The sequence below is a fragment of the Trachurus japonicus genome, chromosome 21, assembly GCF_045865225.1.
Source record: "Trachurus japonicus isolate A0001 chromosome 21, Traja_1.0".
Lineage (NCBI taxonomy): Eukaryota > Metazoa > Chordata > Actinopteri > Carangiformes > Carangidae > Trachurus > Trachurus japonicus.
The window spans coordinates 491,080-515,319 of record NC_140927.1 but is presented as its reverse complement, the minus strand read 5'-3'; the positions used below and the strand labels follow the sequence as shown (position 1 = coordinate 515,319).

Genomic DNA, 24,240 nt, shown 5'->3' with positions numbered 1-24,240 from the left:
CGGTGACATTTCATATTCAAGTGGGAGCTGTAATGCTATCCTCTCAGCGGCTAATGGCAGCTTGTTCATCAGTGTTTTGTGGTCTGACATTTTGGGGAATACACATATTCACTTTTGCACAGATGTGTGCCAGGCTTAGTTGCTTGTAGTATTAAAAGTACATCTCAAAGGATATCTTTAATTACATGGGTAACACTAACAGATCACTTCGATGAAGGTCATCATTTCATCATCAAAGTGAGAAGATTACTGATGCAAGAACAAAGGGAAAACTAATCAGTTCTATCATAAAGATGAAAAAAATAATAATTTTCCTATCTTTTAATTCTGTATCCAAAATCTGTATTTTCTCCTAATTGATGCAAAACGATTTCAGACGTTTGATGAGTCATCTTGCACTGGAGTGCAGTCCTAATTTTGCATCCAGTTAAAATTGTTTCTTAAGTTTTTCTTCCCTCCCCTGAAATATAAATCCTGCCAGTCACCGTCCCAACCTATGAGCTCTAACACGCTACTTCTGCCGACAGTGTGTCAGCATGGGCTCACTCCAAAACTGTTTTCATTCATCTCACCACCGAGGGCCACAGGTGTGTGTGAAGGTGAGGGAGAGAAGTCCTCCAACGCAGCAGACAAGGTGGTGTTTAAAGGACAATTCCGGGCAAATTCAACTCGGGGCTGTATGTTCCTAACATTTTAGGTCTAAAAGAAGGAATCTGAAGATTTTCAGTTTAATTGCTCCTGTTTTGCGGTAGTTGTGTTTGTCTCTGCATCGCCACACAGCGATGAATGGGAGCGGATGCAAGTTCTGCTGCTTAGGCTGTTTACATCCCTCAAAGCCGCATTTTTTTTCCACAGACAGCGTCAGGTGGCTACTCAAACATGCACCGACAAGTTTATTTACTTCAAGCAAGCCGACATGTTTGTAAAACTAGATCTAATTCAAAGTCTCCCGGAGTCTCGCGCGAGACCCAAGTTGACACGCTCGGTGTGTTCACGTGCAGTCGGAAGCTCCCATTTGTGTCATAAACACAGGAATATCAACTCTTGACTTGCTTGAAGTAAACAAACTTCTTGGTGCATGTTTGAGTAGCCACCTGACGCTGTCTGTGGAAATAAATTGTTTACTGACCGCAGCACTGATGTGTTCAAATGATGTAAAGGCACACCCTCTCTGGTAATATTGCTTAATTCAATGCTATTGCGATCAATACCGGTGAAATTTCATCATACTATCGTGAGTGTGGTGGTTTCAAGTCTTCATTGAATGCTTGTCAAAATCTGAACAAGTAAGGAAGATAATGTATGGGATGAAAAACAAAGTGTGATCCATTATTTGTCTCCTTTTCATCAGTGTTGATGATGGGAGGTTGATGAAAGAACAGTCCTCACTGCAGAGGTCAGACTCTGACCAGTGTGGAGCCGGGCGTTGTCATGTTAAGCGGCCGTCCTCCTGATACAATAACATCTCTCTATCTGTGAGATGCCCACTGTTCCTCTGTGGTAATGCTGCTGTGTTTGGCAGGTTTTCAAACCGTTCCCATGGAAACATGAAGTAACTGTGGATTTTTGTGTGACTCACGCACTTACTGAGGATTTCAGGCACTGAATATTTGACATCATTGGGACTTTACTGCCTGTTTCGTGGTGTTTGAGGAGCTTGCAGTAACCTGTCAGCTAGCTGACACTTGACATTCAGCACAGTAAGATACATCTGTGTTGCAGATTTTTTTTTTTTTTTCAATGGATGCCTTGAGTTAGATTATATTTTTTGCTCCTCTTGCGAAATTCAGTATGTGACAAAAAAGGATGTGAAAACACATTGTGGAGCAAGCCTTATGGTGCCAGCTATTTAGAGCACCCAGTTCATCAGTGATGGGTTTTCAGCAACACCTCTCCTTTTTTATACTGTGCTGTCCTAATTACTACCAGACTTGGCAGGAACTCCTTGTGGACTAATCTGTGAATCTGTGCACAGCTGCCAAAATATTAACTTAAGCAAAATACAAGAGTCTAGCTAACAGTCTGGCAGAAACAGATTCAGGCAAAGTGATGATGGTTACCAATTGGTACTGGTCACTTTCTTGGTCACTATAGTGGTGAATTTCTACTCTAATTTCTACTTCCATGTTTAAGATATTTTCTCAGAACACACTTGATGTGAGTGTGGTGGCTGCGGGATGTGATGATCTTCATTTCAGTGCACAAATTAATGGATTAGCGTGCACACACTGGCTCACGTCTTGCCGATACATCACATGATGTAGAGATTCAGTCTCTTGTGAATCTTTCATGCGGCTCAGTGCTGCTCCCAGCGAAAAGGAAAAAGAAAAAGAAAAGAAAAAAAAACAGAACACAGAGGTATCAGTTTTGTGTAATGCTGCTGATCTGATGTGGATACGACATCAGGTTGAATCGGAATGTGTCACAGACATCAGTGCTGTAGCAGATGCCAGTGGAGATGGCATTTGACTGATGTTTCCTGTCAAAAATGAACAACAACAAAAAAAAGAATCTATAATGAGGAGTGATTTCACATGCCACGCATCCAATGTGTTCTCAGATTTAGATACTGAAACGGGTTGAAGGGGAGGGGGAATACAGTACCAGGCTTTGTAAGGACAACAAAAAACAAACTGCATGTGAATGCATCACGATTTGGGGAAATAAGGTAAAATGTGAGACAACACGGACCATAAATGGAATACTGCAGTAATACATTAATACAGCTTTCAAGTTAAAGCAATTGCAAAGAAAACCACTACAGTAGAAGAAGGAAGAGGAACATGTCTATAGTATTCATAATCCAACTTTTTAGCAGATGCAACACTGATCGCATGTGATTCTGCCTAACTCCAGACTACACCCCAGCCCATAAATCATGCATTTACTGTAAATTCCTGCACTGGTGCTAAGCCTGGTCCCAAGATGAAGATCGTGTTGGACAGAGTCTTTCAGTATTTATAATTCCGTGGGCAGGTCAGATGTGTCATCTGTCCTTCGACCACACAGCCTCCAGGGCCCCAGTGACTGCGGAGCCTGCTTTTCCCCATGAGCACCATTAGTATTAGACTGAAGTGTTTCCTTCTTCTCAGTCATTAAGTAGAACCATGTGCTCGCCCCGACAAGGCTGGCATGATGGCAGCGAGGGCGTAAGTGCAATGACATGAATACTCAGGCATCTGTGCACTGCAAGACAAGACCAGTGGAAGAAGACAAGCTCCCTGTTGCCATGTTAATGCAAAGAACATTGCATCAGTCGGGGTGGGTGGACTGAGAGTTGAGGTGGTCTTTTCATGCAACAAAGCCAACTCCTCCTTCACATCTGTGTCGGATTGTTATTGTTTTCCCTGACATCTGGCGATGCCCTTGGCAACTTAGAGGCTTGCATGAGTTTTTTTTTTTTTCTCTCTCTCTCACATCTTGGGCTTGGTAACATCAGTGACTGAGATGTTTCAAGTTTAATTCAGAAACTTTTGTTTGGATTCATGGGAAAAGACTTCCCAAAAGTCTATTTTGGTCTTGCTCATTAAGATAGGAATCTCTCAAAGGAGTCGGACTTTGGTGGTTATCAAGGATTTATTTTCTACTAGAAATAAATTACATTAAAAAAAAGACTTTAAATTTTGTTAAATAAAATCAATCATATCAATGTCATATATTTGTTTTATTTTATCAGACCATGTGTATCTACACATGAAAAAACAGTAAAGAGAGTAAAAACTGTAAAAAAACAAAACAAACAAAAACAGTAAAAAGATAATAAGAAGCCAAGCCTCAGAATACATTACATACACATGCATAGAGGCTCTTCTGCTGTGATGTGATGTATGTGCAGACAGTTAACTGGGTGCAGGGTATTATGTTTTGCATTAGTGTGGAGCGATGAGCTGCACTAACACCTGTGCTCCTTCAGCTGTTTCCCAACAAAACGTGTTTGATGTTGAGGTAACAGAAGCACAGCTGATAAAGACATGGACCATGGCCACGTGTTGCACGTGCTGCATGAAAAGCCACACCGGGCTCTTCAGCGTCTCTAATGAAACACCTCGTAATACGCAGCATGCTGACTGAGAGTGGAGAGTGTTATTATGTTCACATTTCATAATATACTTATCACAACCCGTGTTTTTCAGAGGTTTGGAAACAGTCCATCTGTTTCCAGCCTGAGTTATTGGAAATGACTTGCACTCAGAAATTCATAGATGGAACACAACACACGTAGTGTATACAGAGCATGTTGAAATATCTCTGCGGGAGTGTTGTGATGCTGCCAGAGGGGTGGTGTAAATGCTTCAATCAGCACATTTTCTCCAGCTGATCTTTTTTTTTTCTTACATAGGAACATGTTCTTTTGCTAAGTTGTTATGTAACATTTCTCAGCAGCTTCATTAAAGATATATAGTGTGACCAGGCTCAGCATTGTGGTGAGATGGTGACCATTCATTCATCACCCTGACCCACTGACGCTAGACTTAAAGGTGTACAGAAAAGAAAAATGAATTTGATTCCACTCTGGGTCATAAAATTAGTGTAATCACGCATCTATCAGACGATGTAGCCCAAACTTTGTGCAAAATTATATTTTCAAGTAAATCCGGGATGAAAGTGTGGTAGTAGCCTACACGAATTATGCGTCATGCTGCTCACGATTCATCAGCCACTGATATTGGATCCGTCATCCGTCAATCAAACGTCTGAGACACACACACACACACACACACACCGAGCTTGTCTCGCCCTAAACATTAAATATCCCGCCCGCTCAAAAAGGTGTTCTTTTCTGTACACCTTTAAAGGTGTACAGAAAAGAAAACTGAATTTGAGCCCACTCTGGGTCATTAAATGAGTGTAATAACTCTTCTATCAGACGATGTAGGCCAAACTTTGTGCAAAATTCTATTTTTGAGTAAATCCGGGATGAAAATGTGTATTTTTTTTTTCGCATTGGATAATGCAGGCATACGGATTATACGTCAGCCTGCGCACGATTCATCAGCCACTGATATTGGATCCATAATCCGTCATTCAAACCTCTGAGACACACACACACACATGGAGCTCGGGCTCGCCCCAAGCTTTGAATATCCCGCCCGCTCGATAACGACCAATCAAATTTGTTTTCCTTACTCGGGTAAACTCGTGTTGCAGCTCGTGACAACTCGGCGCAACAAACAGGACAAATGGCCATTTCTGTACACCTTTAAAGGTGTTAGCCTCAAGTTTAATTCCTCGCGGTACTCACTCACTCGCTCTTGCTCCGGCTAGTAGCCTAAGCTAAGCTAACGCTAACTCACCTGCAGACGAACCTGACAAACCTGCAGCATCAAGTCTGCACCGGAAACGTTACAGTACCGGCTGACCGTTAATTAACATTAGCATTAGCATGATGCCATTTTCTCCACACAGCTATCACGATCTGCCCCCCCCCCCAACAGCATTAATATGTATGACCCTGCACCGGAGGTTACCCGTTACCTAAATGAGTCATTTGAAGGTTTTAGCTTCAGGGGGAAACAACTGTGCTGTTTCTCATACCTGCAATCACGTCTCAGGTCTGTAGGCTATCACCAACAAAATATTCTTACCAGTGAACTCCAGAGTTCCATGTTTAGATTTGATAACACTGTCATTCCAACTGCATGCACATGCACTATTTATTTCTCTCTTCATCACATATTCCTTGAAGCACCATGCAGGAAATGGCCTTTGCTAGGAATGGGGGTATTTTAAGATTTACCTTACCCTGAAATATATAATGTAGGCCTACTATAATGATCAAATAAATGTAATTTGAATGAAATTTCACACAAATGATATAAAAAAAGATTTAACAAAAAATATGACTAGAAAGCTTGACAAAGGATTCTTCATGGCTTTAGTTTAACTGCTGGAGTAGGCTACTCTGCTACCATTACAACCTATGAACCATGAATATTTAGTAGTGTGTATTACTATCCTCAAAGAAAAAATACATTGTTTAAAACGTCCTTGAAGAATCAGGATTGTGCTGTAGAACATGAATGGTTAAAACAGATGCTGCAAAACAAGTGCACGGCTCACATATTGATTGTTGTGCTTGTGCATGTGAAGACTTCATCAATTTTCATGGCCTCTCTCTCTCTAGTTAATCCTGCATCCTGCTATAGAACAAGGCAGTAATGATGTTATAGGCCTGCACCAGCCTAATGGACATCCGAATGCCACAGATTGGAACTTGTGGTATGGGGCGCCAAACATCCTGTGAGGGCAAAAGGATGTTTACAGCTCAGCACAACATCTCTGCGGGGACAGTGGGAGTTGATAAGTACAGCCGGAGCTCTGGCACAGCGCTGAGAAGACCACAGCTGTTATGCATAGGCTGTTTTTTTTTTCCTAGGTATCTCTCTGCATGCTGGCGGATGTAATAGGTGATGTCAGCTCTTGTGCAAAGTGTACATGACTAACCACTTGTGTGGAACACTCTGAGGTACTACAGATAATAGCGGACCACCCACAGTGTGCACCGGTCTGTGGTTGGTTTAAGTTGACCCAAACAAATCAATAATCAAGTGTTGCGCATCTGTGACGGTTGCTCTCTTCGCTTTGTGGCTGCAATTAGCAAGACATGTATTTGTTTGATCTATGAATGAAGTATACAGTTTATATCAGTTATTTATCTTTGCTTTCTTCCTCTCTGTCTTGTATCTTGTTGCTGCAAATACATGCAGGTCAAAGACACACTAAGTGTGTGGAACTTGTTGCTGTGGGCTGTGAATGATATGGCTTCTACAGAATCAATTAGTTTTAATGATTGACAGTCAGAGCTACACAAATAGTTCTCTGTAAATAGCGGTCAGTGGTGGAAATGAAGATCTGACCTCCCCATCCCAATGACTGCAGCCGCACAAGGGCAGCAGAGCATTTCAGCATCACTTTCAACATCAAAGAGACTTATCGAAGGTTACGATATTGTAACCCTAGTTATATTAACACAGGCTTCGCCCTCTACTGGACTCTATGGGTATATCTCTCCTCCAATCGCGTACGCGCGATGGCCCACTGAAATTTGCATGTACGTAGCCGGCCAGTATGGCGTGACCTACCTTTCCCGCCCTTTAGCGGGCTATATAAGCAGATGCACCAGTGAGCACAGACCTGGAGAAGGAGCCTGATACATCCAAGAGATAGAACCTTATGAACGGGCAGGGTGAAGATCACGATGCAGCTGTACATATGTCCTCAACACTCGCACCACTGAACAGGGCCGTAGACGTCGCCACACTTCTTGTGGAGTGCGCCCGGACCACAGTGGGCGGCTCTCGACCCGCTTGACTGTAGGCTGAGAGGATGCATTCACACAGCCACCTCGCCAAGCATTTCTTGGACAGGGCTCTGCCAGCCGTCCCGTCACCATAACACACAAACAACTGGTCGGTGTTCCTGACAGTGGCTGTTCGGTCGACATAGTATGTCAACGCACGCACAGAGCATAGGAGATGCACTTTCGCCTCCCTCGAATCCTCATGACACCGGCCGGCGCGCCCAGCTGGAATATCTTGTCAAAATATTCCAGCGTGTCCTTATCCTGCGGCAGCGGTGGTAGTGGCTTTCTGTGCCCTGACCAGCCGGCTGAGTGCGGGATAATGAGCGCAGCCAGAGCGTCTTAGCGGGGGCACACCGGGGAACACAGTCTCCGTCTCGCCCTGCACACGCGGAGGCGGCTCACCGGCTTCGGGGGCAGTGGGGGGGGCAGGGGAAGCCCGACACACTCCGCTGCAGTCGTCATGACTTTCGGGAAGTCGAGCTTGATAGAAGCGGCGCCAAACACCGTCGAGCCGTCGGAGAGGGAGAGTTCATCCTCCTTGTGTCGTAGCGGCGGTGAGTCCGCAGCAGAAGCTGAGGCGGGTCTGGGCGGTGATGCTTCATCAGGCGGCGTGGAGGTGGTGTACGCTGGAGCGGCGTCCTCCTCCTCCATGGCGTCATCCTCCGACTCCCGCTCTTCCTCCTCACTGCCATCAGGAGACAGGGTGAGAAGAGCTTCACCGCCGGTGAAGTAGTCGGCTCGCTGCTGGCGGTGAACCCGGGGGATGTCTCGGCAGCACGGGCAGGCCGGGCGCTGCTCCAGCCCGGCGGTGGCGTGCCTCCTCCCGAGACACTCGAAGCAGAGAAGATGTGGGTCTGCCGGGGCGATGATGCCGTCAGGGCAGGCCGGGCAGAGGCGTTGTTCCTGAAGTGGCGACTCCATCCTTGGAGCTAGTGTGACAGTGGGCACTCGCCGACGCTGAAAGTAAAAGGAACGAGGGCAGCTGGCGGTGCATCTGCTTATATAGCCCGCTAAAGGGCGGGAAAGGTAGGCACGCCATACTGGCCGGCTACGTACATGCAAATTTCAGTGGGCCATCGCGCGTACGCGATTGGAGGAGATATATACCCATAGAGTCCAGTAGAGGGCGAAGCCTGTGTGAGATGTAACTTGAGAAAATATCTATAGCTGCGTTTCCATTACAGATTTTCGCAAAATAAAAGCGATATTTCTGAAACTTCGAAAAAGTGCAATTGCTATTTGCGAGTGTTTCCATTGAAAGGTGTTTTGCGAATGAGCCGTAATGCGTCTTGCGTTTCTATGGTGACGGCACAGCGATCTCAGCTGCTTACAGCTGTTGCTGTTATTGTTTTTAACAAAGACAAAAACAGCGCTTGATTACTGAAAGGCAAAGCCCGTGTGGCGCTGCAGCGGCCACAAATAAGGACGCACTCACACGGGCCAGTTGTACCGCGCTGAAGCTCTAATGCCCCCTCCCCTGTCCCCCGCTGGCCCGCACTCACACCACCTCCAACCCAAGCTGCTCAAGCACGGTTGCCTCCGTTGATATAGAGGGATTATTTGTTTACCAACACGGCGGATGTGCGCATTAACCTGACTGCAGAAAGAACGGAGCCTTTTAAACACCAGCAGTGATGAGGCGCTGACAACAATATAGGTGGTGGTGTGTCCACACACCCGTACTGGTTTATGTGACTTAAGGTGACATGTCGGCGCAGGAGGGAGTGGGAGCGTGGATGCGAGCCAATCTCCTTCAACCATGCACGGAAAAGGGGAATGATAGGAAAGGTTTTTCTAATTTATTGAGAAACAATGCCCAGGTCAGCAATGCATGACAATAAACATGTGGTTCATTTGTCCCCTCAAGTTACATAAACCAACACAGCGTGGACACACAACTCCGGTGACGCTGGTGACGTGTAGAAAAGCGAAAAAAGTGTTTCCATTACACTTTTGCGATACACGTTTGTATCGATACGTCTCAAAAACCACCTCATGAGAGCGTAAAAACTTTTTTGCGATATTTGAGAGTTTTTTCGAAATGTAGGTGTTTCCATTACCAGTTTTTAATTTCGATATTTAGGTTTTGCGCATTTCAAGGGGTAATGGAAACGCACCTTATGATTAGTACCTCTTGTCTTTTGACAGAAGTGACAATTGCAATTTCCAGATGAAAACAAACAAATACATAGCTTTTTTTCAGAAATACTGAAAAAAGCTTGACTTGACTATTTTTGGACATATCCAAATAAGGAGTCAATGGAAACTCAATCGGTGAGGGTATTTTATTTCTTATTTTTTAAAGTATCTTTTGGGGGCTTTTGCCTTTAATTTATAGGATAGTACTAGTAGAGAGAGACAGGAAATGAAGGGGTGTGGGGGGTGACATGCAGCAAAGGGCCACCAGGGGATTCGAACCGGGGACGGCTGCAGCGAGGACTGTAGCCTCCGCATATGGGGCGCCTCCTCAACCCAGTGAGCTTTGCGGTGCCCCGCAGTGAAGTTTGAACTTCAGGCAGGAATGTAAAATCTGGTTGCATGACGGTGCTGAAACTGGTATTTGATTGATCAAGCATTAGTAACAAGTTATTCTGAGGAGCAGTTTCATATCTGAGAGCTGATTTCAGATTTCTGTTACCTCCTAGTGCCTGAACACATTAAAATCAACATCACATGTATAATGAAGGCTCCGTCCTCACTGCTACATTTTAATCAAAATTTCAGAATGCATGAGCTGGCTCATGCTTTCCATTCCTGAAAACTGAGCCTTTTGGAAATGTTGCGGCTAGTTTTTGTTTTGTTTTGTTCTGTTTTAGCTCTAGGGCTGTGCTTCAGTCTGAATGGGCAACAATGACATTGACTTTGTTTGTCCTCTGCCTGGATCATGTCAGTCACTAGTTCACCAGTGATGTGTTTTGTTTGCTAGAAGAAGTTGTACTGTTACATTCTGCATTTAAACTCTCTTTGCTGCTCCTCATTTATAACGGTATAACTGGACACAGGTTATATCCACATTTCTATGTTTTCATTTCAAAACACTTTCTAATGTAAAAGTGTGAACATGGTCTACCTGGATATCTCACTGTCCGTGAACATACCAAGAAGAAAGCAAGTTATGGACACATAATTAAAGTGTAATGCCCTCCATCATTTGGTTTTAATAAGGAAAGACAAAAGAAAAATGTGTCCCAGTTTTCTTTCAAGTGACTGTATCATTCAAAATCAGGCTTGATTGCTTGCCACTTGACAGCAGCATTTTCTCATCAAAACTGGGCTTGTTTCTCCATTATAAATATTTTATTAAAGCAAAAATTATCAAAAATTCTTGTTGGACATTCCCGGCAGGGGCTCTGTACAAAACTCCACTATGGCCCTTTAAAAAAAGAAGCAACAGCCAAAGAAAACAGTCTGAGAGACATCACAACTACTGTGGCGATAGGCTGCATTCAAGCAGCTATTGGGAAAGCGTTCTCTGCCGCCTGTTCTCTATCTCAGATAGGCAGCTATCTGACAAGATATATCCCCTGTATCGCTCTGCTAATGTATGAAGCACAGCTCTTGCCAAGAAACACCCGGGGAACTTGGCAAAGAAGAGCTGCGTGCATGTGCGTGAGTGTGTTTGCATGTGTGCATATGCGCATTATTGTGTGTTTGCCTTTATGCACGTGTGACAGAGCAGCTGATCTTTTCCTGCCTGTTTCTAATTTGCACATCATCATAATATTTTACAGGCCCCACTCTCAGAGAGCCCCTCCCCCTCCCTTCCTCTCCCCAGTGTACTGCTGCTTTAACTCAGAACAGACTTGTGGAGGCGCTGGGCCAATCCTTCTGGTGACTGAGCTACAGGGAGGCTTGTGGGAACCAAATGGGTCAAATCCCTCAGTGATTTTCTGACTGGTGCCCCCTGCTCTACCTCCTCCTTTATTTGGAGGATCCTTCATTTTCAAGCTTGCTTTGGCGTTGATGCTACTTCAAGCTGCATTAAAAGCCCTATTACAAAAAAAGTAGGTCAGATTTCCAGGTTTACAAGCAGTGGATGACAGGTGTACACCAGCAGATCATGAGGGTGGGAGGAAGATTTGTCACAGTGTGAAATGATCACAAATGGACAATTCAGTATTAAGAAAAAAAATACTTGATGGAAACCAGTCCTCTTCTGATTGGCTGACTGTTTAAAGTGATGGAATAAAAACACATTTCAGGTGAGCACTCATTGAAAACATTCGAATGGATTCGAGTGTACCAGGTTGTGGTAATGGGAGCAGTGGCTGTATAGTTGTGACATCACAAAGTGGCAGAAGTCCTGACAGCTCATTTTAAGGCTCAGTTACTTAATGCAGGCTGTGTATATTTCACTGTGGACTGAGGCTTTAATTATTTCACAGTACTGATTTTGGACACTGACCCAATATGTAAAAAAAAAAAAAATACAACTTGATACAACATGGAACCTTTAAACTTTTTAGAGGTGAATACATATGGCATGGTGGACCAATTACATCAAAACAGAAATTCCACTTTGTCACGGTTATTGATAAATTAATTTTTAAGTGTCCTAGACTATCAATGAACAGCATAGGTCCCTCTCTTTTTTGCATTGGCATGTATGACATGAAGCAATCAAGCAATCTGAAGCAATCATGATGCCTGAGTTACTCTGATTTGTCTTCCAACTCCCTGGTTGGAATAAAAACAGACCACACAACAGATTTGTTTTACAACAGTTTTAATGTCGATTGATTGAATGAGACACTAGTTCAATTTGATTCAAATTGATAAGCCCCAAAACACTACCTCTACTTAGTTGTGAATGTATCATCAGTGATAGAAAGTAAATTGTGTACCTACAATTAAAGGCCCTGTATCTTGTAAGTATTGGCCTCATATAGTCATTTCTTTCCCCTACCTCCCATTGCAGTGTTGGTTTAGCTGTTCCATTCCAGCACATTTAATTAGACTTCATCTGTTACAAATACAAGTGATGACCCAGTTCCTTTGGGCTATGAACAATGTTATTAGATTTCGCTTTTGAAGGAGATGTAACCCACTCCTGCGTGCCGTGTACCTCCATGTATGTCATCCAGGACTCAGGTTCTCTCTCATCCCTCCTGATTCTTTTTATTCCTCAGCTCCTTGTTACAGTTTCATGCCTAAAGCAATGCTGCCACATGAACCTAGCCCAGCGGTTTAGGTGACAGTATGGAACTCTGGGCGCATGTGATATTAAATTAATGGCACAAATAACACGTTAAAAAAAGCAGGAATAGAGCCATCACCTGGGCATCGCATGTTTGGACTATTAGGAACACAGAGAGCCTCTTTGATAATGAAATATCAGAGCAGGCAGAGAGGCTTGAAGTAAAGCTATCTGAGCATTAGCACAGCCCCTGTTTTGAAAAGCAGATTTGTACAACCTGGGGGATGTCTCCATTTGAATTCTGTCTCATCTGCTATGCAGCAGCCGTGATGTGAACCCCCAGTGGCCCGCAGCTCTGCCGCAAACAACTTTCTGGGATTCTGCTGTGCTGTGATGAGACACCATCGTCACCCTTTTAAAAATGAAAATGTGTTAACGCACACACACATGCTTACTAATATAAAACTACTGTCACATTTGACAAACTGTGGAAGAGTGCAAAGGAGATGCGGTTCCCAAATTGCACAGCAGCAGCAGTGAGGCCATGAGTTTCAGCTGTGCTTACATGACCTCTATCAGGGAACCAGAACCTTCTTGGAAGATATTTTTGTTAGCTGTGTTGTCTTTGCAGCATCCAGCCAAAACACTGCTCTTTGGGGGCACATTCACCTCTGAGCTGACTTTTTTTGTAGCTGATGACAGAATAATGGCATCTGATAATTGTTTACTTTTTGTTGATGTTCCCATAAAGACAATTTTGGTTATATTTGACATTTAGAATCATTATAAAACAAAATAAATAAACAGCCAGAAAATGTTAAATTAATGTCAAGACCTCTAGGTTGAGTATAAGCTGTTGTTTGCAACATACTCAGATACTTAGACAACTTTGTTAGTCCCCAAGAGGGCGATTGAGACATGACTCTCACATTATGTCTATGTAGTGTGTTGTCCATCACATGTACTCATTCAGTTATTTGGTATATCCTTTGACAGAAGGCTACTTAAATTGAATATACTGTTTTAACTACATTTTAAAATGTGTTAGTCCAGTGAAGAACAGACCTGTCAATGATCTGTGTAAGTTGTTGTAAATGAGTCTTTACATGTGTGCTTTGCTTCACAGCAGCATTTTTTCAGAACATTTAAGTCACTCGTAAAACAAAAATCAACAGATAAGAGCGACATAAAGACCTGTGTAGTTCTTTTTCCAAATTATTTCAATTTATATATGTTCTCCATTCCAGATCTGCAGCTGGGAAATCATCACCAAGCTCTGACATGGCCAAAGGGAGGATGGACAGCATGGGGCAGAGTTGGCTGGTGGTCCTTGTCCTGCTGTGTAACATTACAAAGGTAGGACAACTTTTTGACACAATGGTAAAATAGAATATCTGAATGTGTGGAGAAATCAAACATGGTAGATGGTGCACAGGAGTTTCTTTGTTTCTTTTCTTTTGTTTTGTCTTTTTTTTGTTTTTTTTGGAAGTGAGCTGCAGTGTCACATCTCACAATAATCTACCAGTACATGGAACACAGTTATTGCAGTTTGCTGCCACTAGTTATGACCATCTCTCTGACTGGTTTTCAGTCTATGCTGGATGATTTCTAAGGGATAAAAAAGCTCCTTCAAGTTGGTATCTGCTGTGTTGTTAAAAAAAAAAGAAGAAAAAGCTGGACACATCTGGTTGGCAATGGCTCTGCATAGATGTCATATTTTCCATGAAGCACAAATGGATTTAATGGAAGCTCGTGTATGTTAGACTCCCTTTCCAGGCACTCAAAATGGGATGTGAGGACTGTCTTACTTTAACACTTCCCCACTGAGTCAGAATAAAAATTGAAGTCAGACACAAGCTTGCACTTAAGATACTGCAGAGATTCTTTTCTGTCTGTTCTCACCAGAGGTAGACACTGTACTGGGAGATTGTACTCATCTAAAAGTCACATTTATTTTCTCAAGTAAAAAGAAATTACTATTAACAATAATAAATGATAAAACTATGCATTTACACCAGTCTCGTATGAAAACCGCACAAAAGCTCCAGTGAGGCACTTTGCAGGCTGTGCGTACAACTTTGAATGTTTTGCAATTATGACACCACGCAGCGTGTCCAAAGACTTTATTTAGCAATGTTAAGCTTCATGAATCAAACAGCTGTCACTTCATAAACTCCACAGCAGTTGCAGCCGATGATCACAGACAAAACTCTGCGTTGGTTGGCAACAAAGAAGTTGTTGCAACACAATCAGTAGCTTGTTACATTCACCTGTATTAACTTCACCCTGTGAGGCTTGTGCACTGCAAAATCCTCCACAACCTGCTCTTGATCCAACTGTTCCACTCATTTCATTGAAAAATATAATAACTGCTCTGCTTCTGTGTCATTGTGTACCACTGAGGGAAATATTCACCATCGGCATATTAGCTTTAAGTATTTTGCCAGGTCCAGATTGCACCTGTTCATGCAAACTGGCAAGTGTGTTTGATTTGACACACTACTCGTGGTCAGCGGGTGGTGCTTTAAATCACCAGATTTTTCCTCTGCTGCTGCAGCTGCTTATTTTTCATTTCTTACATTCTCGCACAGTTAATCTTGACTTTTATTTTTAGTCTGTAACAATTTGGGCTTTAAATATTGCAACGTGAAATACCACACATTAAAAATACTAATAATGTCATTAGGTTACTTAGATGTAAAGAAAAGAGAATATAAATTAACTACCCTGCCAAAATACTAAGGACCTCTTTAAAGTAATAACTCATATTTTGAAAAGGCTATATATTTTATCTCTTTCCTTGCAGTTTTTTGTGAAGGCAAGCTTGGAGGTCAATGAAACCCAACACCAGCATCCAACCAATGTCTACCATGACATAGGAGTGACCAGGAACCAGATAGTAACTGCACAGTTTGAGTGCTATCAAAAGATAATGAAGGATAACACCCATGGCAGACAAGGTAGGTGCTGAGGGGCTTCATGTTACGGAACTTCAATGGTGTCTGGATTGAATGACAGGGGAATAACTGAGAAACACCTCTGGTAGAATCCTATTTTGATAGTGTTTTGTATATTTAATGTTCAGTAGTATAAAATACCTTTTTGATTAGTATGCAATGACAAATGTGACAATGGTCTTCAAAACTGATCGATTGATTGAACTCCATAGCACTTAAACGATGAACTGTTAAAGTTTGTACTGTTTGTCATTAATTAGAAAATGCCACACATCATTTGATCAATACAATGGTGACCCCTAACCCTCTGTTTGATTGTAGAGCCCATGTGTAATCGTACTTGGGATGGGTGGCTGTGTTGGGACGACACTAATGCAGGAGTTATCTCAGAGCAGCACTGCCCGGACTACTTCCAGGATTTTGATCCCTCAGGTGAGATCTGTGGCTTAGAATATGTCAAACATGTTCAGGCAGTTCATTAGTTTAGCAAAATCAGGCAGCAGAGGCAGCGCTATCCTAAGTTATAGATTTGCAGCTTGCGAAACTCAGATAATTTCTATGGTATCTTCAGTGTTAAAGGGATCCGTAGTTATCAAAACGCTTTTGGAGTTTCGGGTGGGGGGGGACTCCAAAAGCGTTTTGATAACTACGGATCCCTAAGTAAGTTTTCTGAACCCTTGGCATGACGGTGAGTAGAAAATTTGTGAATTATCGATTTTGGGTGAAGTATCCCTTTAAAGCTCTTCTAAAATTACAGGCTGAGTAGTTGGTCCACTCCTGTGACTAATAAACGTTTCTTAATGTGTGGTATTGTGGAGTGTCCCTTCATATCTCTTGTTTAGCCTGTTTGTATGATTCATTCCACTTGAGATAAAGGGGCACCCCAAAGTGCATGTCTGGGCCTATGTTTATTGCTACAAATAAGAAAATGTTCTTTAAGATTCCGCCGAAAGGCAGAAATAGTCTTAGAGCTCATGGCTTCAACTTCAAATCTACATACAATGTCAAAACTGCCTTTGTATTAGTGAGGTGTTCTGTCTCATATGTATAATTTTTACTTGCAGAGATGGTTACGAAGATTTGCACTGACGGTGGTCATTGGTTCTTGCATCCTGAGAGCAATCGCACATGGACCAACTACACCCGCTGCAACGAACACACCAATGAAGGCAGAGTGGTGGGTCACTCTATAGAGTTAAAAAACGGAAGAACTAAATCATGGCTAGTTTTGACCCTCAGTATATAGGCAGACTCAGAAGGGACCGAAGTTTAGATCAGTGGGAAAAGCTTGCCACTGGGATGGGTGCTGGATCAGAGGTTGCAGGGTCGCTAGAATTACAGCATCCTCTGGGGACCATGAATACACAAGAAGGATAACAGCATCTCTTAGATAATTGTTTTCCACTTGAGACTTAACTGAGAATAAGCTTTTCCACGAGTTGATGTCATCTTAACATTTAGTGATTTATGGTAACAGGAAATGAGGATATGAGTCAATTTATGAAAACAATTAGCTGTATTGAAACATCATCGTAAAAAATCAAGGGAATACTGTCTCATAACATGAGTTGGAGATCCAGATGATCTTATTTCTTTTCTCTTGTTTCCTTTCAGACGGCAATGAATCTTTTCTACTTAGCCCTCATTGGTCATGGGCTGTCATTGATCTCTCTTTTCATCTCCCTTGCAATATTCTTCCATTTCAAGTGAGCAAACAAACATCATCTGAACATAATTTATAACAAGATAATTATCATCTCCCCATGCATTAATCACTAGAATGGTGGTTTAATGTCATTGTTTAATGTCTCTCCTTGCAGGAGTCTAAGTTGCCAAAGGATCACGCTTCACAAAAACCTTTTCCTGTCATTTGTTCTCAACTCTGTGATCACCATCATCTGGTTGACAGCAGTGGCAAACAATCAGGAGCTGGTGCAGAGAAATCCAGTGAGTTTATGTATTTCTTTGTAGTTTTGTTATTATTATTATTAATTACTGTAATCATTTTATATTTGTAATTTAATCATGTTGCTGTTGCAAAGTTTCATTAGTCACTATTTACATTCATCATATGTTTCTCCCTCAGATGAGCTGTAAAGTTTCCATGTTCATTCATCTGTACCTGTTTGGCTGCAATTATTTCTGGATGCTGTGTGAGGGAATATACCTGCACACTCTCATCGTGGTGGCTGTGTTTGCTGAGAAGCAGCATCTAATGTGGTACTATCTTCTAGGCTGGGGTATGTAGGAGATAATGTCAAGCTAGCTACCATGTTCTTTGATTGTAATAAGCTGTTATCATCATATAGAATGTAACTGATTGATCAGAGTCAAAGCTATGTAACATTTTCAGGTTGCAAGATCTTGTGCCTTGTATTCTAACTGTTTATATGTCTTTTTTATTTATTTTTTTGTAGGGTTTCCTCTCATTCCAGCCTGCATACATGCCATTGCACGAAGTTACTACTACAATGACAAGTAAGCACTTGATTGCATTAGCTGGACCATTAGTGTAATACTGCCTCTCACAATCTAATATAAGATGATAATAAATAAATGTTAAAAATGTATTTAAGTAGGCTCACTCTTAAGTTATACTCCCTTGTCCTCCAAAATGCTCTGTTTTCTTCTTAGCTTGTTTGTGAATTCCATGTTAATTTGTTCTTCACCACACACCATTTTATCCAAGAAAGAAAGTGTTTCCATAGCTTGGCTTGTTTGCTAATTGGACAATAAGAGTTTATTCAGTGTGTTCCCAGCTGAAGCCACTTTACAAACTCTTTAGTTTGTTACCTTATCTTGTTTGCTATGACAGTAAGTTCAATTTCCCCTAACTGATGATCTTATCTTGGCTTAACCAACAATGTAATGGGTGCAGTTTACTCACAGTTTATACAGAAGACATATTTATACCATCCACTTCCTTCTCATAACTGAGAATAAATAGGTTTCAGCTAACTAGGCCTAAATATGGTAAAGATTGCGTAAAAATTGAAAGAAAGAAAATAAAATATGCTGCTTGTTTGTGTGCATCTTGCACAACACATCCAACCTGGCAGATAGCTTCTCTCATGAATACTCTCAAGCTGTTCATGCAGATTAATTTCTCAGGACACCCATTGATCTGCATCATGGGTCAGCTGTCATGTGATTCATTGACACTGTTGTGTAAACTCTCTTTTGTCCTCTGCTTCACTGTAGCTGTTGGATCAGCTCCAATACATCACTACTCTACATCATCCATGGTCCCATTTGCGCTGCTCTTTTGGTAAGAACCAATTACAGGCTATGCAAATCACAGCAATATTGATTTGCTAAGATTAACCAGCTGATTTGTTCCATGTTTAACTCAGTGCACCGTTTTTATTGTGCAATAAGCTGCTTTTGTCTTCTTCTGAGTGGACACTGTGGGGGGCCTGAAAGCAGGACACAGTTTCATAGCATGCATAATTGTGTTTATCTTGTGAAATCAATGCATCTGCCCCTCTGAGTATCTGCCCAGATCCCACAGGCCCATGTTTCATTCTAGGAATTCACCTAATCAGCACAGGCAAGCATGCTTCAAAGAAATCTGGTCCCTCAAGGCTCTCTTAGGACTAAATGATTCAACCTCAAACAGCATTTACAATGGTCTGCTAAGGTTTCTTACACAGAAAGGCCTTGGTGTAGTTTTGCTCATCAGTGACTTAACCTTAATCAGAGTCCTGTTTAGATTCTGAATTTTGTACCATTTCATTTTTTTTGTTACATTTTTAAAAGTAACAGGGGGGAATTCCTATGTGACTGAAATATTCAGTTAGTTGTAATTGCAAAAAAAAAAAAAAACCTAATCCCTTACTGTCCTGTTTTTTTCATAGCTTCATGCATGATTTTAAATTAGCATGTATTTGTTTTTGTATTGATGTTATCTCCATGTATCCCCCCAGGTCAATTTATTCTTTCTACTGAACATTGTGCGAGTGCTCATCACCAAACTGAAGGTGACCCATCAGGCAGAGTCGAGTCTCTACATGAAAGCAGTGAGAGCCACCCTGATTCTGGTTCCTCTCCTGGGAATTCAGTACGTCCTGCTTCCCTACAAGCCACAAGGACGGGTCTCTTCAGAAATATACGACTACATCATGCACATACTAATGCATTATCAGGTAAGATGATGATTCCAGGTAAAAGCATGCCTGAACTATGCACTGTGTTTTAGATATGACTAAGTAATGGATACCAGCTTCTGTTGTTGTTGTTGCCATTCCAATGTGCCTGTGTGCTGTTGTCTTTGTAATATGTAGATCATTTATTATGAAACTTGATTACATTTTGTGTCTCCCTCGACCAATGTAGCAACATCTACCAAATCAACTGTTGCCTGGATGTATTTTCTGAGGTTTCAGAAGCCAAACATCCCCATCAGCCTCTGCTTTTTAGACTCTGTTTATGTTGTAGTCCATAAGACCAGCAGGAAGGAAGGCATGAATTATCTGAGCTGAAAGGGGCTAAACATCAGTTGGAGGCTAGCAAGATCATCCTGTGCTTGAGCAACAGGCTGAATCAGCTCTCAAAATGTATTCAGTTTGACCTTTTATATTTCCAGCTTCATCATCTTAGACCTTAAGATAATAATGTACCAACAGCTGAGTATTGACGCTTAAAGGGATAGTTCAACATTTTGGCAAATTGGCCCATTGCCATAATCGCTATAGTCATAGCAGTAGGTTCGTTACCTTTAATTGTAGGTGTAAGCTATTTTTAGTACAGCGGAGCGCAGCAGCAGGCTGCTCAGAGCTACGCTATGGAGGCTAAGGGAATTTCTTGGTTTCCCTCATTAAACTCATCAAATACAAAATCCCAAAACTCCACAGCGCTTTTGTAGACAAGTTGTGACCTGCACAACCACCACGCTATGAGATAATGACGGAACGATACGAAACGGAGCCGTTTTCGAGGTAAATTCATACAAAACCGCTGATGCGCGTTGCGTTCAGGGACAGTTTTTCAGCAAGCAGTCTCCGTATTTACCCTGTATTTACCTCGAAAACGGCTCCGTTTCGTATCGTTCCGTCATTATCTCATAGCGTGGTGGTTGTGCAGGTCACAACTTGTCTACAAAAGCGCTGTGGAGTTTTGGGATGTTGTATTTGATGAGTTTAATGAGGGAAACCAAGAAATTCCCTTAGCCTCCATAGCGTAGCTCTGAGCAGCCAGCTGCTGCGCTCCGCCGTACTGAAAATAGCTTACACCTACAATTAAAGGTAATGAACCTACTGCTATGACTATAGCGATTATGGCAATGGGCCAATTTGCCAAAATGTTGAACTATCCCTTTAAGACCACTAAGGAACATGTTATATATATATTTTTTATGTGATGATTTTTTTTCTTCATTCCAGGGTCTGCTGGTGGCCACCATCTTCTGCTTTTTCAATGGAGAAGTAAGATGGGGTCATGCCCTTTTCTTTGTTATTTTTAGACCTGCATATACACATACGCCCACATATCCACATTCTCCCTTTGTAGGTGAAGGAACTTCCTATGATTACCATTGGAGCAGGATGGTGGAGTAATAGGCTGCTGTCTTGACAGGCGCATTCCCCACAGGACTTTACAGGAGACAAACATTATTTACTGTCTGCAAGCTGCCACTGTTTAAACAGCTGATTGGTATCAATTATGCAGACAATTGACTTGCATACAAAATAGCTTGTATTTAGCCTAAAGTGAATATTTTACAAGATGACTGAGTAACTAGCTAGCAATAAATAAATGATGTTTGGAACCTCTTGCCTCAAATAACAGGAGGCCAAAAGTGTCAAGCTCAATCATGAAATTGTCATTATCATCATCATTCTTGACTGAGAACAATTTGAGACATATTTTAAATGTACACTTCTATCAGGCACTAGGTTTGATGCCTCTTTTCAAGAGTTTTGTGAGAAGATGTACATTTTCTGTCCAGCTGAAGTCATGCTGTTTTAGTCAACATTAGCATAGCATTAGCTTTTATCTGAAAAAAATAAACATTCTATTATCTTCATCCAATTATTATACCATATTATTATACCAGTATCCTCTTTTATATCATTTTTTAAAACTCACTTTTATCATCTGGCCTTTTAAACTGATTCTGTTTTTCTTACTGTTGCGACTCTTTTAGTTTTTTATTCGTTATTCCTGGATTTCATTGTTATTTTATTGTTATGTATTTTATTTGCACTGATCATTTTTATTGTCAAGCACTTTGTAACCTTGTTTTGAAAAGTGCTCTAATATAATTATTATGATTATTATATTCTCTTAATTTGTGGTGTCTGTGTTAAATGAATATGTTCCTCTCAGCACATAAAACCAATAAGCTTATTATTAAAACAACTGCCTGATCTTAGCTTGATGTTAGTCAGCTCGGTTTGAGCTCCATGTTTTAACACATGGACTACAGTAAGACTGATATTACATTAAAGGATAGAGAGGGCATCCGAGGCAAACTCTCCAGTCTGTGTGTTATTTACAGAACTGGAGACATGCTGCTTTTAGCGTAGCTTAGCGTTAACACTGGAAACGGGGGGGATGGCTAACCTGGCTCTGGATAAAGCTCAACATTTCACTTGGCTGTTGTTCACAGCTGAGTTCATGTTTTCCTGCTATCACTAACTAAAGTTGTCAGGCAACCAGCCGAGACACTGCACAGATGTATTGGGCGGGTGAAATAACTGTGAAGAAATAGTTACACTACCCAAATCCCTCTAAAACCACAGAGTTTTTTTTTTACATTCCTGTTTGTGTAAAGCTTGAACAAAGTGATCCAGCATGTCAATTAATAGATCTTGAAGGTGTTGATGGGAATCTCTTTTTAATTCCAGCTGCCTTTATTTAGTTTTAAGATAAAGTTTGATCCTGTCCCAGACATTATCTCACTCTGTATCTCCCAGAACTCTATTTCCAATGCACAAATTGCAGTTGCACTAGGGATTCCTATGTAGTCTTACTAATATCTGAATGTGGTTTTTTCTGCTTCAGGTCCAAGCAGTTCTGAGGAGGCACTGGAACCAGTATAATATCCAGTTTGGCAGTGGTGTAGGAAACAACTCAGACGCCCTGCGCTCAGCCTCCTACACAGCTTCCTCCATCACAGAGGTACAGGGCTGCTACAGCATCGACAGCCACACAGAACATATGAATGGCAAGGGTTACCACGACGCGGACGTCTCTATCTTAAAATCAGACAACCCCTTTGCCTGACAGCAGCACTGCTCTCAAACTCGTATCCATCCCAGCCCCATCCCAGCCCTAAAAACTGCAGCGTGTTTGGAGCTTTGTGGCAACTATAGGTAAACTTGCCTCTTCCTAAACACACAATGTCAGAGGAAACAACAGGGAAAGGTGACCCCAAGCTGTCACCTAAAGGAAACTGTCACCTCTAGGTTACATACCCAGTACTGTAAGGTGGGCTCCGTACAACTGTTGCTGCGCTGTCTTTTGTCTACAATTTGCAACTGAACTGCTTCACTTGGACTAAGATGCATTCTGATAATCACAGTATTGTCGCAATCTTTCTGCCGGACAAAAAATGTTTTTAAAATGATGATTATTAACTGCTTGACTTTCATTCTGGAGTCATGTTGTGCACAAAAAGCCTTTGGTTACACTGTAAATAAAAAAGAAAAGAAAAAAAAATCTTTCGACATGGTTCGTGCCAAACCAAGAGATCCTGCCTGCTTCATTTATTTTTTTATTGTCATTACAGAATCAGAACAGAGTCAGGACATGTAACAGGTGCATAATAATATATTAATGCTATATCATATATTTCAATATGCTAAACTTAATTTATCTGAATATATTCTTGTTTATTGATTGAAAATAGAATAAATACCACTCAGTATTTATTAAAGTTGGCGTTAGATTTTCTCTAAATCTGTCAATTTAATACCAATATGACTTGTTGCCAGCTTCACATAGACTTAAAAAGCATTTCTTGTTTGTTTCTGTGTTTGTTTCTGTGTGTGCAGTTAATGCAGATGGTGGTATGAGTCATACCGTTAGCTTGCACGCTTCATTTTAGAGATTTGTTGTTGCTAATGCTAATGTTTGAGCTTGTGTTTACTGTAAGTGATCCTTACTGACATGTGTATCCTTTAAACTACATGGTAGGTTTTGTACTGTGACTTGTCAAAACAACAATATCACCAAGAAGCCATCATGAAATCGCATGTGCTCCATATCTGCTCATTATACTTGAATGTAACAGTTAAGTTTAATGACCTGGCTCGTTTGAACATAAACACATCACATTCCCATTCACTACTGTCTTTAGCCTTATTCCTCTCAAATTACTTAGATATAGCTGAGATGTACACATGACTGGGTGTTCAGACCAAAAGCAGCACTGTGTTGAAAAAAAAATAAGTGCAGGGGGCTTCTTGAGTGTTGATTCTGGCTCTTGTGAGAAGATTTGCCATACTATTTCCTTTTGATTTTTTTTTTTTTTTTTTTTTTAAATTAGCTCATTCGTATTGAAACAGTCAAAGCAAGCAATGACTGGCAAAATCGAAGGTATAAATATGTTCATGCTAGATTGTCATGTATATTTGTTGTTTCAGTCAAATTTCGCATTTAAGAGTGTTAAGGAGATAGGGTTGGCTTGAAGCTGATTTTATTCTTCAGTTTTTTACAGTGTGGCTAGCCAGTTAAAGGACCCTTAAAGACAAGTATGGATACAATGAATGGTCATTTTCATTTTGAACACAAAAGAAAAATAGTGTTTATGCTTGGTTTTGAAATGTTGGTATATCAATAAAAGTAAACTACAATGGAAACATAATTAGTAAGTACATGACACATAACATGACTTCATC

At 41.4% G+C, this 24,240-nt stretch overlaps 1 protein-coding gene across 1 annotated transcript in view; it reads left to right on the top strand.

Moving 5' to 3' along the window:
• The window catches only part of calcrla (calcitonin receptor-like a), a 29,686-nt gene extending 6,000 nt beyond the window's left edge, over window positions 1-23,686 (top strand). Inside the window, exons 2-13 of the mRNA XM_085766033.1 lie at window positions 13,688-13,796; window positions 15,247-15,400; window positions 15,719-15,829; window positions 16,462-16,574; window positions 17,012-17,103; window positions 17,218-17,344; window positions 17,484-17,637; window positions 17,815-17,875; window positions 18,599-18,665; window positions 19,324-19,542; window positions 20,779-20,820; window positions 22,403-23,686. Coding sequence (XP_085622159.1) covers window positions 13,722-13,796; window positions 15,247-15,400; window positions 15,719-15,829; window positions 16,462-16,574; window positions 17,012-17,103; window positions 17,218-17,344; window positions 17,484-17,637; window positions 17,815-17,875; window positions 18,599-18,665; window positions 19,324-19,542; window positions 20,779-20,820; window positions 22,403-22,624 — 1,437 coding nt within the window. The 5' untranslated portion in view covers window positions 13,688-13,721 and the 3' untranslated portion in view covers window positions 22,625-23,686. The remainder of the gene's footprint in view (window positions 1-13,687; window positions 13,797-15,246; window positions 15,401-15,718; window positions 15,830-16,461; window positions 16,575-17,011; window positions 17,104-17,217; window positions 17,345-17,483; window positions 17,638-17,814; window positions 17,876-18,598; window positions 18,666-19,323; window positions 19,543-20,778; window positions 20,821-22,402) is intronic.
• Window positions 23,687-24,240: the final 554 nt, after the last annotated feature.